General features: G+C 40.6%; 1 protein-coding gene across 1 annotated transcript in view; it reads right to left on the bottom strand.

Annotated features, from left to right (window-relative positions):
- The window catches only part of stard3 (StAR related lipid transfer domain containing 3), a 29,562-nt gene extending 12,551 nt beyond the window's left edge, over positions 1–17,011 (bottom strand). The window contains exons 1-9 of the mRNA XM_061981879.1: positions 16,630–17,011; positions 11,626–11,848; positions 11,484–11,561; positions 4,464–4,541; positions 3,568–3,621; positions 3,177–3,294; positions 3,007–3,108; positions 2,885–2,940; positions 2,719–2,811 (exon numbers count right to left, since the gene is read on the bottom strand). Of these exons, the coding sequence (XP_061837863.1) occupies positions 2,719–2,811; positions 2,885–2,940; positions 3,007–3,108; positions 3,177–3,294; positions 3,568–3,621; positions 4,464–4,541; positions 11,484–11,561; positions 11,626–11,838 (792 nt within the window). The 5' untranslated portion in view covers positions 11,839–11,848; positions 16,630–17,011. The remainder of the gene's footprint in view (positions 1–2,718; positions 2,812–2,884; positions 2,941–3,006; positions 3,109–3,176; positions 3,295–3,567; positions 3,622–4,463; positions 4,542–11,483; positions 11,562–11,625; positions 11,849–16,629) is intronic.
- Positions 17,012–17,400: the final 389 nt, after the last annotated feature.

The raw sequence follows: 17,400 nt of genomic DNA, 5'->3' as shown, positions 1-17,400 counted from the left end.
TCGGGTTTGGTTTTGGTTTTGGTTTGGTTTTGTTATGGTATTGCTTTGTTGGATTGATTAAAAAAACAAACAAAAAAAAAATTAGATTTTTGAAAAATGAGAATCGATACTGAATCGTACAACGTGAGAATGGCGATTTGAATTTGAATCGTTTTTTTCCCACACCCCTAATGCTTACCCTTTTGTGTTCATCAATTCGAGAAGTAAAAACAGATTTATTTTGCAGTTATGTTTGTTTTAAGGGTTTACTGTACATTCTATATACATCCATCCATTTTCTACCGCTTGTCCCTATACATATTAATAAAAAATATATATCTATATAGACAGATGTATAGATAGATTTATTAAAATTGTGTATGTCATACCTTTGTGACAGTTTTGTTTAATTTCAGATATATTTTCAACAAAAACACATCTGTTAATTATAAAAAGAAAAATAAGAATAAAAGAACTAGAAATAAATTAATAATTTTAAAAGTGGCTCGGTTGTTTGCAACTTGCTCTCAGTTACATTTTTCAAACCAAAACAATTAACAACGCCACAGGCTAGGTTGTTACCATTAGTGGTTTAACAGATTTTTTTTTGCTGTCTACATTCCTTACAATTACTAATTATATTGAATAAAAATTGCTCATTGGTCTGACAAATTTGTTTGGCGTTCATGCTTGTCAGTCACCGCTGTCTTGTACACTCGTACACACAGGGAGCGTGAGCATACACATACAAAAGCGGTCCAAGAGAAAGAACGAAGAATTTGCGGTCGTGTTGTTGTTATGACAGAATATATATTCTTTGATAGTGAACGTTAGCTATCCAGATTGCCAGTGAGCAACACATAAAGCTAATGCGCGTGCACATGTTACGTACGGGTTTAGTTATGTCATTCCGTGTTAAAGGCCGTATATAATATATGATGTATTGCTTCAAATACTTTGGAAAGTTAGCGGCCAGGAGGCATGTGCGTAAAGTTTGCAAATAACCTCTTTTTCTGGGGTTCCACTAAATTTTCAAAGTACTTTATACAAATCACCAATTGTGGGTCCTGGGGACTCACTACACTGAAAACCTATCAACATCACTGGTCATTTTAGCATGTGTATAAGAAGCATTATGATCAGTAATGTAATTAGTTGCATAGAATGTGATGTAAGACATTTTATGTGACTGATATCATGTGTCGCTCAGTACATTGCATGACATAGTGTCACACTATTACTTAACTATAAAAAGCTGTGGGACCGAGATGTTCAGTTGAGGGTTGCATTAAGCCTTATGATGGCACTATGTTTATATGTATCAATCAATCAATGTTTATTTATATAGCCCTAAATCACAAGTGTCTCAAAGGGCTGCACAAGCCACAACGACATCCTCGGTACAAAGCCCACATAAGGGCAAGGAAAAACTCACCCCAGTGGGACGTCGATGTGAATGACTATGAGAAACCTTGGAGAGGACCGCATATGTGGGTAACCCCCCCCTCTAGGGGAAATGTATGAGTAAACATGCGTGTTACTGTGTATATTGTTTGAATGTTATTAGTAAAATTGTGTTATTTACGACATATTGCACCTAAAAAAAATTCTGAGCTGCTATATTTTATCAGCGCCTAGTGAAAAAGCTAAGTGTACAGCCCTGCTATGTAATGTAATAACAGGCATCATCATAACATGTAAGACTGACATATTTTGATAATTTTAAGGATGCGGCTGCGTATTCAATTCACATAATCAAAATGTTAGCTACTCCTTCCACGACATCATCTTCAAATCATGGCAAAGACTTCACGGGAGACAATGATTACTTTGGGACAAATGATGAAGATCCAGAGAATTATATTGTTGATCCTGAATATACAGAGGATTAACTACAAGTTTTAGAAGCTGTGTGCTTAACAGATACAGAAAGTAGCGGTATTGCTAAGTGTCAAACAACAAAAACAGACTACTAACAATCACTGACTGTACAATTTCTGCTCTCACTGGGATGCCAATTGATGAGATGTTTAAATCTTCCCTTTTAGAGGGAGAATTAATCATAACCCCCACGCAGGCAAAAAACAAAAAAATTAAACAAGAATCTTTTCTTGTCTTTCTTGCTATCTTCGAGTCTAAGTTGAACAACTTCTCGGTTTTGGCCACATCAGTCCATTATCCAGGTGACAGGCATGATTTATAATCTCGAATTACCTTTCACCAACTCAGACGCGATGCAGCAGCTCACCGGCTAAATATGTCACTATAGCTAGTTATCTCTCTGTGATTACAGCGCTGCTAAGAATAGTTCCTCAGTGTTAGCAATTATAATAACAATATCGCCAATACTAGGTTATTATTCAGGTCATGAGATGTAAATGGCGTATTATTACCAGTTTTTGGATGTTTTAGAGGGTTTTATAGGATTGCTCTCGTAAGCTGCATTGAGAGCCACCTCATACTTTAAGTATATTACAAATCAGAAAGCATTTAAAAAAAGAAAAACATACGTGATCTAGTCTTACATAGGGATTGTAAATTATAGGGAAAATTCCAAAAAGGTGCAGTTCCCCTTTAATTTGCTAATAAAATAAATTATTTGAAAGTTATTTACTTTTAAAATATATTTTAAAATATTAATTAAAACAATTATTTGACTAATTGCATATTTTTCTGCTCAGCTTTATTTGGTCATATTAATTACTGCATATTTGTTTGAAGTAAACAGGAAGCGCTCACGTTATTCTTTTCAAACTTCCAGTTGTCCTCCTGGGCGAGGATCTGCTCGACGATGGTGAGAGCCTCGCGTCCTTGTCCTACATACTCCTTCTCCTGCGGGAACAGAAAAAATGTCAAGAGAGATGGCGTCCATGTTTTGACGCCTCCTGCTGGCTACTGCTGGTACCTGAGCAGTCACGGCACGCCGGCCGAGGCCCTCTTCATCAAGATCCTCCTCAGAGCCTGCAGATCAGGGTAAGAAAATGTCAGCAAGATGGAGGGAACAGGGGATCGTGTTGCACACATCACCTGCAACCGATTCGGGCGGCGAGTAGAACTGTCCATCTGAGAGGGCGCGAGGGTACATCATGGGGGCGCGCTCGCAGGCCGCGTTCACCGCCGCCAGGTAGGCTAGGGTCAAATTACGTTTAAAAAAAGATTATTTTGGGTGCGTTTGCTTGCTGGTTCGTCCTGCCCACCTCTATCATCATCTGCCTCCTGGGTGAGCACCTTAAAGTCCAGGAACCAGGTCTCCAGCCAAGCCACCACAAAGGAGGTGATGGGCAGCACATAGCCAAATGCATTCTGGGACAGCAGCTGTGTGCACACTTCTTTTTTACAAACTTTTTCATTGCTCACTATAAAAAGTGACCGAGAAGTAAACGTTTGGAGCACAGCAGAAACATCGGTCATCAGAAGTTAACATGGCCACAAGGAGCGTTTGATGTTTTGCAATAAAATCCCACCGATCAGGCGGTTGTCTGGTCAAACAGTTCTTTACCGACACAAATGCAGAAGTGAAAAGGTTTGAGGTTGAAACTGGTTTGCTTGCATGTCAACACATACTTTGAGAAAAGAAGAAGTACTCACATTAGAAACAATGACCTTCACAACGAGGAAGACGCTGGTCACGAGGGTGGTGACCTGTAGAACGTTTCCCTTTTACTTTCTGCCGTCTGGGAAATTTGCGTGTGGGACCATTACAGTGGAACCTTGATTAACGAACCCCTCTGTCTGCGAACTAATTGATTGTGCCAAACCGCCAGCCCGCACGCACGCCTGATAGCATGTACAAATATGCATGAAAACACTCCCACAGACATCACACATGGGGCGCTTTATTAAGTGTGAATTGTTTTAGTTAAATTACAAAACTTGCAAACGTTGCTTGGAGTGATGAATGAAGAATCTTTTCGAATAGAAACGCTAAAGACTAATAGTAGACGAAAAAGGATATACTGCCGCTTCAAGGCACAAAACAGGATATACTGCCACTTCAAGGCACAAAACAGGATATACTGCCGCTTCAAGGCACGAAACAGGACCTACATTTTCAACCCCCAGCATCTGCAGGGAGCAAACACGTCCAAAAGATGGCGCCATAGCACGTACAATAAAACTTTGCAGTGTCTTTTTCTGTGTTTTTTGAAAATTATTTGTTGATACAAAACATTATGGCCATTAGCGAAGAAAAATCCATGAATTATCTCTACCAGTTTATAAGCTGCAGGGTTCAAGGCGTAGGAAAAGTTAGCGGTTTACAGTCCGAAAAATACAGTAGTCACCTCACGTTATTTAGACAGCCTTAGAACAAAATAATCTGGGAGGACTCTTCGTTGCAACGGGGTGGGTCCCAATATTTCTTGTGGAGAAATTTGCTTCACTATAGGAAATGTTCCATTTAAGGACCCTGTTCAAGAATCAAATAAGTTCGTAAATCGAGGTTCCAATGTATTACGATGTGTGTGACGTCTTCATTAACTCACCGCGATGACCCACCAGTGCTTCAGGCGAAAGGCGGCATAGCCCACTTGTAGGCACAGGAAGCGAAACAGAGCCAGCAGCTGCAAACAGAAAGAAGTTCACTTATATGTACTCAAAACAGAACTAAAGTCAAACATAATAGCATATCATAGCAATACTCAGACATGACAGCAAATGCAGAGGGCAAAGGATGACATCATGGATGTCTGATTATTAAAGCAAGACGAAAGCTGGATAATTTTTTAGGGTTCAGTAACGTGCCTTCTTTTCAGTCGGTCATAAAATAGAAACAAAGTAGACACCGCTTCAGATGTGTGTGGAGTGCCAGTAATGCATAATTGAAATAAACAACACAATTATCACCTCCAGTAGCCATATGTATAAGGGTTTTCTCTGCATGTAAATGATTGTGGTGTTTTGTTATTGGACATTTGTGCTCGTCACAGACTATCCATAACGAACACAATGTTCAAACATAAGGATGTCCTTATGTGCACTTGGCACCAGGACACCCTAAGCCACAGTTCGATGATCAACTTTGTAGTTGCGTCATCAGATTTGCGGTCTCATGTTTTGGACACTAGGGTGAAGAGAAGGTGGCTCAGGTGGTGGGGGAGGATGCCGATCAGACCTGGCAGGCCCAAACGCATTGGGAAGGTCAGCTGGGAACGTCGGGCAGAGTCTCCCGTCAGAGAGAGTTTCAATTCCCACCTCAGGAAGAACTTTGAACATGTCACGAGGGAGGCGCTAGACAATGAGTCCGAGTGGACCATGTTCTGTACCTCTATTGTCGAAGCGGTCGATCGGCGCTGTGGCCGCACTGTGGTTGGTGTCTGTCGTGGCGGTAATCCCAGAAACCTAAGGACCCGATAGGACTCTTTTTTCAGCTTGACGGCATCCCTCACCGCTAGTGTACACCAGCGATTTTGGCTCATGGGACCCCGGAGGCAGCGGACAGGTACCGACAGGCCAAGCGGTGTGCAGCTTAGGTGGTCGCAGTGGCAAAAACTCTGACATGGCAGGAGTTCGGTGAAGCCATGGAAAAATACTTCCGAGCGGCTTCGAAGCGATTCTGGACCACCATCCGCCGCCTCAAGAGGGAGAAGCAGTGCACTGTCAACACCGTGTATAGTGGGGATGGTGTGCTGCTGATCTCGACCCAGGATGTTGTGGATCGGTGGAAGGAATACTTCAAAGACCTCCTCAATCCCACCTACACATCTTCCTATGAGGAAGCAGTGCCTGAGGAATCTGTGGTGGACTCTCCTATTTCTGGGGCTGAGGTAGCAGAGGTAGTTAAAAATAACTTCTTGGTGGCAGGGCCACGGGGGTGGATGTGATTCGCCCGGTGTTCCTTAAGGCTCTGGATGCTGTGGGGCTGTCTTGGTTGACAAGACTCTGCAGCATTGCGTGGACATCGGGGGCGGTGCCTATGAATTGGCAGAGCGGGGTGGTGGTTCTTCTCTTTAAGAAGGGGAACTGGAGGGTGTGTTCTAACTATCGTGGGATCACACTCCTCAGCCTTCCCGGTAAGGCCTATTCAGGTGTACTAGAGAGGAGGCTACGCTGGATAATTGGATAGTCGAACCTCGGATTCAGCAGTGTGGTTTTTGTCCTGGTTGTGAAACTGTGGACCAGCCCTATACTCTCGGCAAGATTCTTGAGGGTGTATGGGAGTTTGCCTAACCAGTCTACATTTGCTTTGTGGACTTGGAGAAAGCCTTCGACCATGTCCTTCGGGAAGTGTGGTGGGGAGTGCTCAGAGAGGATGGGGTATTGGACCGTCCGTGACTGTGGCGGTGGCGGTATATAAAAAACCCACTGTGCATTTAAATCGCCTGCTAGAAGCGCATCAGCAGCTGGTCGCGCACCTAAACGAGTTGACACCCAGCTAAAGTGAGAGAAAGTTGAAGATAAATATATTTTAAGCTAATTATTGCATTTTTGTTCAAGCCAGTGTAAACTACCCTAAATATTTTGACATTACTACAGACAATAACGTCTAACTTTGCGCCGTGTGCGTCTTCAAACCTCCGTTTGGACATAGCTGTGTGGAGGGTGCACTTGTCTCAGTGCGTGTCTGGGTTTTCTCCAGGCACTCCAGTTTCCTGCCACATTCCAAAAATGTGTACAGTATGTTTGGTTCATTGGAGACTGTGAATTGTCCATAGATATGAATGTTAGTGTGAAGGATTGTTTATATACAGTATATGTGCCCTGCGATTGGCCATGCTAATTTGAGTTAGCTTGTCTATGAGCTAGTCCATTGTACGTTAGCATTAAGCTAACAGCAATAAAGCTCATCCTTCATCCTGCATAATTGTATTACTTTTTTCAGTTTATTTCATCCATCCATTTTCTACCGCTTATTCCCTTTGGGGTCGCGGGGGGCGCTGGAGCCTGTCTCAGCTACAATCGGGCGGAAGGCGGGGTACACCATGGACAAGTCGCCACCTCATCGCAGGGCCAACACAGATAGACAGACAACATTCACACTCACATCCACACACTAGGGCCAATTTAGTGTTGCCAATCAACTTATCCCCAGGTGCATGTCTTTGGAAGTGGGAGAACCCACGCAGTCATGGGGAGGACATGCAAACTCCACACAGAAGGATCGCGAGCCCGGGATTGAACCCAAGACTATTTCAAACCATATTAATCTAACGCGGTTCCTACATGTATGTGCACCTCATGTGTATACAGTTAAGTCCATAAATATTTGGACATTGACACAATTTTCAGTATTCCAGCTCTGTACAACACCACAATGGATTTGAAATGAAACAATCAACATGTGCTTTGAGTTCAGACTTTGAACTTTAATTTGAGGGTATTTACATCCAAATCAGGTGAACGGTGTAGGAATTACAACAGATTTTATATGTGCCTTCCACTTTTTAAGGGACCAAAAGTAATTGGACAATTGGCTACTCAGTTGTTCCATGGCCAGGTGTGTGTTATTCCCTTGTTTTTTTTTCATTTATTTAATTTACAAAGAGCAGATAAAATGCCTAGATGTCATTTCAAGTGTGGTGTATTAATTTGTAATCTGGGGAGGTCATCTCTCAATATGAAGTCCAAAGAGCTGTCACTATCAGTGAAGCAAGCCATCTTTAGGCTGTAAAATCAAAACAAAGACATCAGAGGGATAGCAAAAACATTAGGTGTGGCCAAACCAACTGTTTGGTACATTCTTAAAAAGAGAGAACACACTGCTGAGCTCAGCAACACCAAAAGACATGGAAGACCACGGAAAACAAGTGTGGTGGATGACTGACAAATCCTTTCCCTTGTCAAGAAAAAGCCCTTCACAACAGTTGGCCAGATGAAGAAAACTCTCCAGGAGGTAGGTGTATCTGTGTCCAAGTCAACAATTAAGAGAAGACTTCACCAGAAGAAATACAGAGGTTTCTTCACAAGGTGTAAACCATTGGTGAGCCTCAAAAACAGGAAGGCCATATTAGAGTTTGCCAAGAAACATCTAAAAGAGCCTGTGCAGTTCTGGAACAACATCTTATGGACAGATGAGACAAAGATCAACTTGTAGCAGAATGATGGAAAGAGAAGAGTATGGAGAAGGGAAGGAACAGGAACTGCTCTAGATCCAAAGCATACCACCTCATCAGTGAAGCATGGTGGTGGTAGTGGCATGCATGGCTGCCAGTAGAACTGGATCTCTTATATTTATTGATGATGTGACAGCTGACAAAAGCAGCAGAATGAATTCTGAAATGTTTCGGGCAATATTATCTGCTCATATTCAGCCGAATGCTTCAAAACTCATTGGACGGTGCTTCACAATGCAGATGGACACTGACTCGAAGCATACTGCGAAAGCAACCAAATAGTTTTTTAAGGCAAAGAAATGGAATGTTCTGCAATGGCCAAGTCAATCACCTGACCTGAATCCCATTGAACATGCATTTCCCTTGCTGAAGACAAAACTGAAGGGAAAATGCCCAAAGAACAAGCAGGAAGTGAAGACAGCTGCAGCAGAGGCCCGGCAGAGCATCACCAGGAACGAAACCCAGCGTCTGCTGATGTCTATGGGTTCCACACTTCAGACTGTCATTGACTGCAAAGGATTTGCAACAAAGTATTAAAAGGTGACAATTTGATTTATTATGTTAGTTTGTCTAATTACTTTTGGTCCCTTAAAAAGTGGAAGGCACATATATAATGTGTTGTAATTCCTACACCGTTCACCTGATTTGGATGTGAACACCCTCAAATTAAAGCTCAAAGTCTGCACTTAAAGTACATGTTGATTGTTTTCATTTCAAATCCATTGTGGTGTTGTACAGAGCTAGAATACTAAAAATTGTGTCAATGTCCAAATATTTATGGACCCAACTGTAAATAATGTACTTTCTTTTGCAGTGACTTAATTGTGAAGAATATCAACAAAACACAGTTTTTTTTCTTCTCAAATCTAATTCAAAGGACTGTTTACATATTTGGCAAACTAAATTGCAACATTAAAGGGGAACATTATCACAATTTCAGAATTGTTAAAACCATTAAAAATCAGTTCCCAGTGGCTTATTATATTTTTCGAAGTTTTTTTCAAAATGTTACCCATCACGCAATATCCCTAAAAAAAGCTTCAAAGTGCCTGATTTTAACCACCCGTCCATTTTCCTGTGACGTCACATAGTGAAGCCAACACAAACAAACATGGCGGAAAGAACAGCAAGCTATAGCGACATTAGCTCGGATTCAGACTCGGATTTCAGCGGCTTAAGCGATTCAACAGATTATGAATGTATTGAAACGGATGGTTGTAGTGTGGAGGCAGGTAGCGAAAACGAAATTGAAGAAGAAACTGAAGATATTGAGCCATATCGGTTTGAACCGTATGCAAGCGAAACCGACGAAAACGACACGACAGCCAGCGACACGAGAGAAAGCGAGGACGAATTCGGCGATCGCCTTCTAACCAACGATTGGTATGTGTTGTTTGGCATTAAAGGAAACTAACAACTATGAACTAGGTTTACAGCATATGAAATACATTTGGCAACAACATGCACTTTGAGAGTGCAGACAGCCCAATTTTCATCAATTAATATATTCTGTAGACATACCCTCATCCGCGCTCTTTTCCTGAAAGCTGATCTGTCCAGTTTTGGAGTTGATGTCAGCAGGCCAGGGAAGCTAGAGTCGATAGGGGGTTTAGCTCGCTAGTCTGCGGGAACAAACTGCCGCCATTGCTTGCCGTGCTACCGAGGTCCTTTGTCCCTGAATTGCTCACACACTCCGGCAGATTCAATGGGGGTCTGGCGGCAGATTTCTTTGACTTTATCGTTGGAAATGCATCTGCTTTGAGTGTCGCAGAATATCCACACATTCTTGCCATCTCTGTCGTAGCATAGCTTTCGTCGGTAAAGTGTGCGGAACAAACGTCCAATTTCTTGCCACTTTCGCATCTTTGGGCCACTGGTGCAACTTGAATCCGTCCCTGTTCGTGTTGTTACACCCTCCGACAACACACCGACGAGGCATGATGTCTCCAAGGTACGGAAAACAGTCGAAAAAACAGAAAATAACAGAGCTGATTTGACTCGGTGTTTGAGAAAATGGCGGATTGCTTCCCGATGTGACGCCACGTTGTGACGTCATCGCTCCGAGAGCGAATATTAGAAAGGCGTTTAATTCGCCAAAATTCACCCATTTAGAGTTCGGAAATCGGTTAAAAAAAAATATGGTCTTTTTTCTGCAACATCAAGGTATATATTGACGCTTACATAGGTCTGGTGATAATGTTCCCCTTTAAGTGAGGGCAGAATAAAGTGTAGCCTTTGTTACCTTTTACATTAGGCAGCAACAATTGAAACTGCATTGAACAATGGGAGCAGTCTACCAAGTTAAATCCCTTGTGTTAAAGCTGATTGTGATTCTGATGATATAAGAAAAACATTTAATATTATTGTTATTAATGGTATTATTAATAACTAATAACATAAATATTTGTTTTTAAATATACATAAAATATTTGTTTAGCCTTTTTAAAGAAAGTATATGCATCATTGCAAATCAAAATGATCATGTCATGTATGATGATGTCATTGACCATGCCCCTAGCCACGCCCCCACCACCAATATATACCGGTAGTGGCAATCTCGGGGAAACATCCAGGCCCCCCCACCTTGTCAAACTCTCCCCAAATTATCCCAAACGTTTGTGCTGCAAAATGTTTTTCTCAGAGTTTTATGTTAACGTTTTATTATTCATTTTTTATAGTAACAATAATAATAATATTACATTCAATCTAAAGCATCTTTCAAAAAACCCCAAGAACACTTGACAATATACAGATAAAATAATTTAAAAAATAATGATAAAACAACGAAGAATAAAGGATTTTTGTCTGTTATGGTTTTTATGTGATTAACAAGTTATTATTCCGAACTAGCTCCATAACATAAAAACTATAATAGTAATACAAAAAACATTGTAGCACAAAGGTTTTCGGACAAGTTTGGGGAGGTTTTAACAATTAAAACTATAATTGACAAAAAACTGTATTATTCCTCACCAGTTCCATAACATAAAAACTAAAACTGTAACAAAAAAAATATTTGTAGCACAAACATTTGGAAGTACTTTAGGGAGGTTATGACAGTTACTATAAAAACTTAAATAGTTGGACAAAATAAATGTAGCACAAACGTTTGGGACAATTTGGGGTTATGAATAATAACACGTTAATAACATTGAAATTATAATAGACAAAATACATTTTGCAGCACAAATGTTTAAGGGGAACTGAATGACGTCACTAGTCAGAACATGTATTTTAGAAAAACTCTGAACCCGTAACAGCACAAACTCAAATCTTTACAGCACAAAAGAATGTCAGTGTTATTTTAATGATAGGGGCCCAACTTTGCACAGGTGTTCGAGCTGATTATTACCAACCAAACAAGTCACAAAGACGTGTTCTGGTGTTGCTGGAGGTCTGCGCTCCACTTCTAATGTCACGTATCATTATTGACTGTAATCTGAGGTGACTTACAAAGATGTCAAAGAAGGACGACCTAAAGTGGTAGTGGATGACCTCCTTCTCTAGGCTGTCCCAGATGGTGCTGGAGATCTGCAAACAAGGCCCACAGCAGTCAAACACTTGGCAAGGGAAAAAACCAACAAACAAGCCTCACGTTGAGTTCGATGATCCACAGGAGGGAGATGAAGAGCAGGTCAAAGGTCACAAAGAGGCAGAAGGTGCGTCGCACATCCGAGATGAGCTTGCGCTCGGCGAGTGGCAGCCACATGTACTGGGACGGGAGGGACAGCGATGTGGAGTAGGACGCGTTGAGGGAGGCGATGGCGGGGAGGCTGCCCCCAAGCTCCCCGTACTCTGCGCCCGGCATTCCCGCAGACCTTTAACAATAACATCATCATATTTTTTTATCCACACACACTCAGGGCGGGAAGTTTTCTTAAATGTTCACTTCCTGTCTGTGTCGCATGTCTCCATGAAGTTAAAGATAGCATACAAACAGCAAGAAGCTTATTCAGCCTTTGTAAAATTCAATAATGGTAATAAACTCGCGCTAAACGTAGAACTGACACGAAACCAAAACCACACAAACGTCATCAAACAAATGTAACGGGGAATTGCTGCCAATTTAAAACACTTAAGGCGGAATTACACTTTTAATGAAATTGTGTATCATTCGCAATCCTTATGTAGGACAAGAATGCATATCTTTCTATTTTTTTTATGCATTCTAATTAGAGATGTCCGATATAATCGGTCGATAAATGCTTTAAAATGTAATATCGTAAATTATCGGTATCGGTTTCAAAAAGTAAAATTTATGACTTTTTAAAACGCCGCTGTGTACACGGACGTAGGGAGAAGTACAGAACGCCAATAAACCTTAAAGGCACTGCCTTTGCGTGCCGGCCCAATCACATAATATCTACGGCTTTTCACACACACACACAAGTGAATGCAAGCATACTTGGTCAACAGCCATACAGGTCACACTGAGGGTGGCCGTATAAACAACTTTAACACTGTTACAAATATGCGCCACACTGTGAACCCACACCAAACAAGAATGACAAACACATTTCGGGAGAACATCCGCACCATAACACAACATAAACACAACAGAACCAATACCCAGAACCCCTTGCAGCACTAACTCTTCCGGGATGCTACAATATACACCACCCGCTACCCCCCCCCCCCCCCCCCAACCCAACCTCCTCATGCTCTCTCAGGGAGAGCATGTCCCAAATTCCAAGCTGCTGTTTTGAGGCATGTTAAAAAAAGATAAAGCACTTTGTGACTTCAATAATAAATATGGCAGTGCCATGTTGGCATTTTTTTCCATAACTTGAGTTGATTTATTTTAGAAAACCTTGTTACATTGTTTAATGCATCCAGCGGGGCATCACAACAAAATTAGGCATAATAATGTGTTAATTCCACGACTGTATACATCGGTATCGGATGATATCAGAATCGGTAATTAAGAGTTGGACAATATCGGAATGTCGACAAAAAAAACATTATCGGACATGTCTAATTCTAATTTTTAATTAATGGCAAGTACAAGCTGGCTAACAATGCAGCTAATGGGGAGTAATCTTTCTGACCATAAAAAACATCCAAATAAGGGCAAGGAAAAACTCACAACCCCAATGGGACGTCGATGTGAATGACTATGAGAAATCTTGGAGAGGACCGCATATGTGGGTGACCCCCCCTCTAGGTGAGACCGGATGCAATGGACGTCGAGTGGGTCTGACATAATATTGTGAAAGTCCAGTCCATAGTGGATCCAACATAATGGGGCCAGCAGGAGACCATTTCGATCAAGATTAATTCTTAATCTAAACGGGATGATATGAACATCCCATCAGTTGGTATCCCAGTGAGAGCAGACATTGTACAGTAAGTCAGTGTTTTAATATGGTGGTAGCTTTTATTATCATTTGTCCCACAATATTTTTTTGATGTTTTCATGAAGTCTGCCATGATTAGTCGTGTTGTTGAAGGAAATAGCAAATGTGATGCCTCTGTGGAATTAATACGTCACCGCACGCTTAAAATGAGCAAAATATGTAAATATTGCATGTTAATATGACTGCAGCGGAGATCAGCACAAGCGGTAGAAAATGGATGGATGGAATATGAATGTGCCTGTTACAACATAACATATATACCAACTTAAGCGGTAGAAAATGGATGGGAGGGTGTATATAAAACCTTGATGGAGGCTTTTGGATGAGCGCTTGAAAGGCAGAATATAGTGTCCCGTTACCTCCATTGTTAGCTGACTTTTACTAGTGTTCATTTAAAAGTTAGAATGCATTAAAAAAAAAAAACATGTGTTGTTGTATTTGTGAATGATGGGCAAAATAAACTATTGGCTCTGGGCGATATATCGAATATACTCGATATATCGCGGGTTTGTCTCTATACGATGTAGAAAATGACAATTTCGTGAGTATCCGAGTATACGTTCTCACGCAGTTGCTTTTAGCTGCGGGCATTACACTACAGGCGTTTCTCACTCTTTTTTGACTCTCCTTCTCACAGAGAGATAAAACAAGCGCACCTTCTTACATACTGTCACGCGTACAACGTCATACGCCCTTGCCGAGCAGCGAGGTAGCGGCATGGGTAACGTTAGCTGTGGCAGGTGGTGCAAGCGGAGCCGTGCGAGTGGTAATACGAGAGAGAGAGAAGGTGCAAATCTGGTAACAAATGGAGGAAGAAGAATTAATTCCTAAGAAAAACAGCACGGCTTCAAGCGGGAAGATGTTGAACAGACAACCGTAATATGTCAAGTATGCGGCAAAAGCGTTGCTACAAAAAGTAGCAGCACTACTAATTTGTAGCATCATTTGAAAAGTCACCCGCTAGAGGATAAGGAGTGTGCATGTCAACATCTCCGGCCGGTGCCACACCAACAAAATACCCAAGCAACCAGCGCTGACCCAATTGAGGCTGGCGTTTTCCATTTTCACATCAACACCGTATGAAAAAAATAGTCAAAAACAGGAGATAACGTCCGCAGGAACCTACCACATAGCGAAGGACATACACTATTTGATTTCCTAATATGCAGCTCATTTTTATTTGACACTTATTGAAATATCTTGTGTGACATCATGCACAAAAGTGCACTTTATTTGTTTTAAACTATTGTAGTGGCGTTCTGTACAAAAAAGCACTTTAATTTAGTGTTGTTTTGATATGTCATCTTAGTGACATCATGCACAAAAGTGCACTAATAGCTTGTTTTAAAATGTCTCTGACAATCTTGCACTTTGTTTTGAAATTACATGAATGTTTGTGCCACTGCTTAATAACCGTTTAACAAATAGTTTTGGTAAATTGACTTAGTTGTCATTTCCCTATTTGCATGAAAGTTTAAAATGAGCATATATTAATGCAGTATGAACAAGAATGTTTTAATGTAGACTAGACATGGGCAAATTAAGGCCCGTTAAGCTTTTCAATCTGGCCCGCCGGACATTCCCAATTAATTTTTTTAGATCTTTAAGATGGAAACTGTAGCCGCCATTATGATGTGCAGTGATGTCTTGAACTATACAAAGTATTTCAATGGTTGGAATCTGCGCTTTTGAATGATATACTAGTTACTATGGTAATCTAATTAGTTACGATGGTAATCTAAGTCACAGCAGTACAGACGAGGCACCAAGCAGTGTGGGTGGGGAGCGTTTCCACAAAGTGTTCCCAGAGCGGCCTGAAATGCGGGTGTCAGGGACAGACGCGGAAGGAGATTTTTACAACAAAGTTCTACAAGAAAAGTGATATTATATCTAATTGTAGGTGGGGTTTTGTTTTTTTTACTCTTCGCGTTCCTATTTCGCCGTGTTTGTCGCTTTTTTGTTGTGTTTCGCTTGATCCTAAATAATGTGGGTGTGTGACGTTCATATGTTGTCAATATTCAGTGTTTTATCGTTCATAGTTAATATTGTAAATCCCACATTCTTTTTATTCACGTACATTCTGGGTGTCTCATTCAGTAGAACATGTAAAATTCCATTCCGTTTCCTAAGGCGTTTTTAGCATTCAATCAGACATTATTGTGAGGTTTTGTATTAGTGTTCCTAAAAATAGGACCCAAAACCACACATATTGTACATCAGATTGTCACAGCTTATATGTGTGTGTGTGTGTGTGTGTGTGTATATATATATATATATATATATATATATATATATATATATATATATGTATGTATGTATGTACATAGATAGATAGATAGATAGATATATTGGCCCCCAGACACATTTTTTTCTCTAAATGTGGCCCCCGAGTCAAAATAATTGCCCAGGCCTGATGTAGACACATAGAACCATCATACTGGTGTGATTATATGCATCTAGTGTTCATTCAAGACGAAGGCAAAATATCGAGATACATATCGTGTCTCGTGCCATGGCCTAAAAATATAAATATTAATAAAAGCCATATCGCCCAGCCCTACTTGGCTCGCATTTAAATCATTTGGGTTTGGCCCTAAAAGCCTTACTTTATCCAGACACGTACTGCCTGACTTTGTAAACAATAACAAAAATGACCCAAATAACGACGTTGTAGTAATTGGAAGAAGAACAAGGAAAATATCGATCTAATCATTTAAGTATCGTCTACTAGACAGCGTTTGGAACGTTGATGCGCATTTACCTTTATCGGCCACCGTAACTTTTGGCAGGAACAACAAGTAGAAAAAGAGAGCATTTTTGTGCCAGTGACTCATTAAAAACAACACTTTAACGCTACTTAAATATGATTTTAAAAAATGACATATTACTTGTGAGCATGTTCCAGATCGGCTACAAAAACAAACATCTGTCAAGCGGCCAAGTTATTAACTTCGCCAATTTGACCTGCAAGCTAAGACGCGACATTAAAAGTTCCCTAAAAGAAGCGGACATAATAATAGCTTATTAAATAAATCGTGTAGTGGAATTCATAAATGTCCACTTTAAAAAAGCAAGGATGCTAGCTTCTATTAGTTAGCTTACAGGCTAAAGTGTGCTGTTTCACACCTGGCACCAATGCTAAGCTCCACAAAGTGCGGCCAAGGAAATATTAACTATTGCCTGTAACTCGCATCATTTTGTCAACGTCACACATTCCCAAATGTGGAGTGTTTTTAACTTACTTGTTTTTACCGCTTCATCATCGCCATGCGAAGTCTTTTTCCGGCCAACGAGTCGGACCTTTCAAAGAGCACAAATCACGTCAAGATAAGCCCCCTTCCCTGCCGCTAGTCACGTGATCACGTCGCTATGACGTTATCACTCAAAGTAAAGTTACACTCGAGTTTACGGAGGGCCAGATTCGACACTTATTTTCAGCGTAAACATAGAAATACTTCCATAAGAAACCGACGTCGTTATCATTTCAATAGATTTGATGATATGTAGAGTTGATAAAAGCGCGATGGAGGTTTAAAAATGCCTAATCATTTTTAACACACAGGAGAACTTTAAGGGGAGAAAATCCCAGCACAGCCGAAACTGCCATGACCAAATCTGCTAGCCAAAGATCACTTCCGCTTTCGTCAGCAAACAGAGAGGCATGCTTTAGATTTTTACTTTTCTCATTAAATGAAAATCATGTTTCCTGCTTGGACACATTACGATGCAAAGTTATTTTTTTAAATCCATAATATATATTTAACCGAGGGTTTATATATGTCGCATATACTGTATAAAGCTACAAAATAACAAACACGGAAGCTCCAGTTTTACACGAGGACCACTTTATTTCGTTTGTTTTATTTCGTTGTTTTTTTTTTTGTTTTTTTTTTTTTAAATAAACCTTTATTTATACATTTCAACATTTACAAACAGTTGAAAATAATAATCAAAGTAAGTACAAAAACAGTACAAACAGCGCCAGGGGGTTGTAAATTCAAAAGTAACTACAA

The sequence above is a fragment of the Nerophis lumbriciformis genome, linkage group LG24 (genome assembly GCF_033978685.3).
Source record: "Nerophis lumbriciformis linkage group LG24, RoL_Nlum_v2.1, whole genome shotgun sequence".
Classification (NCBI taxonomy): Eukaryota; Metazoa; Chordata; class Actinopteri; order Syngnathiformes; family Syngnathidae; genus Nerophis; species Nerophis lumbriciformis.
The sequence above is the reverse complement of the archived record's forward strand: the minus strand, read 5'-3'. Positions and strand labels throughout refer to the sequence as shown.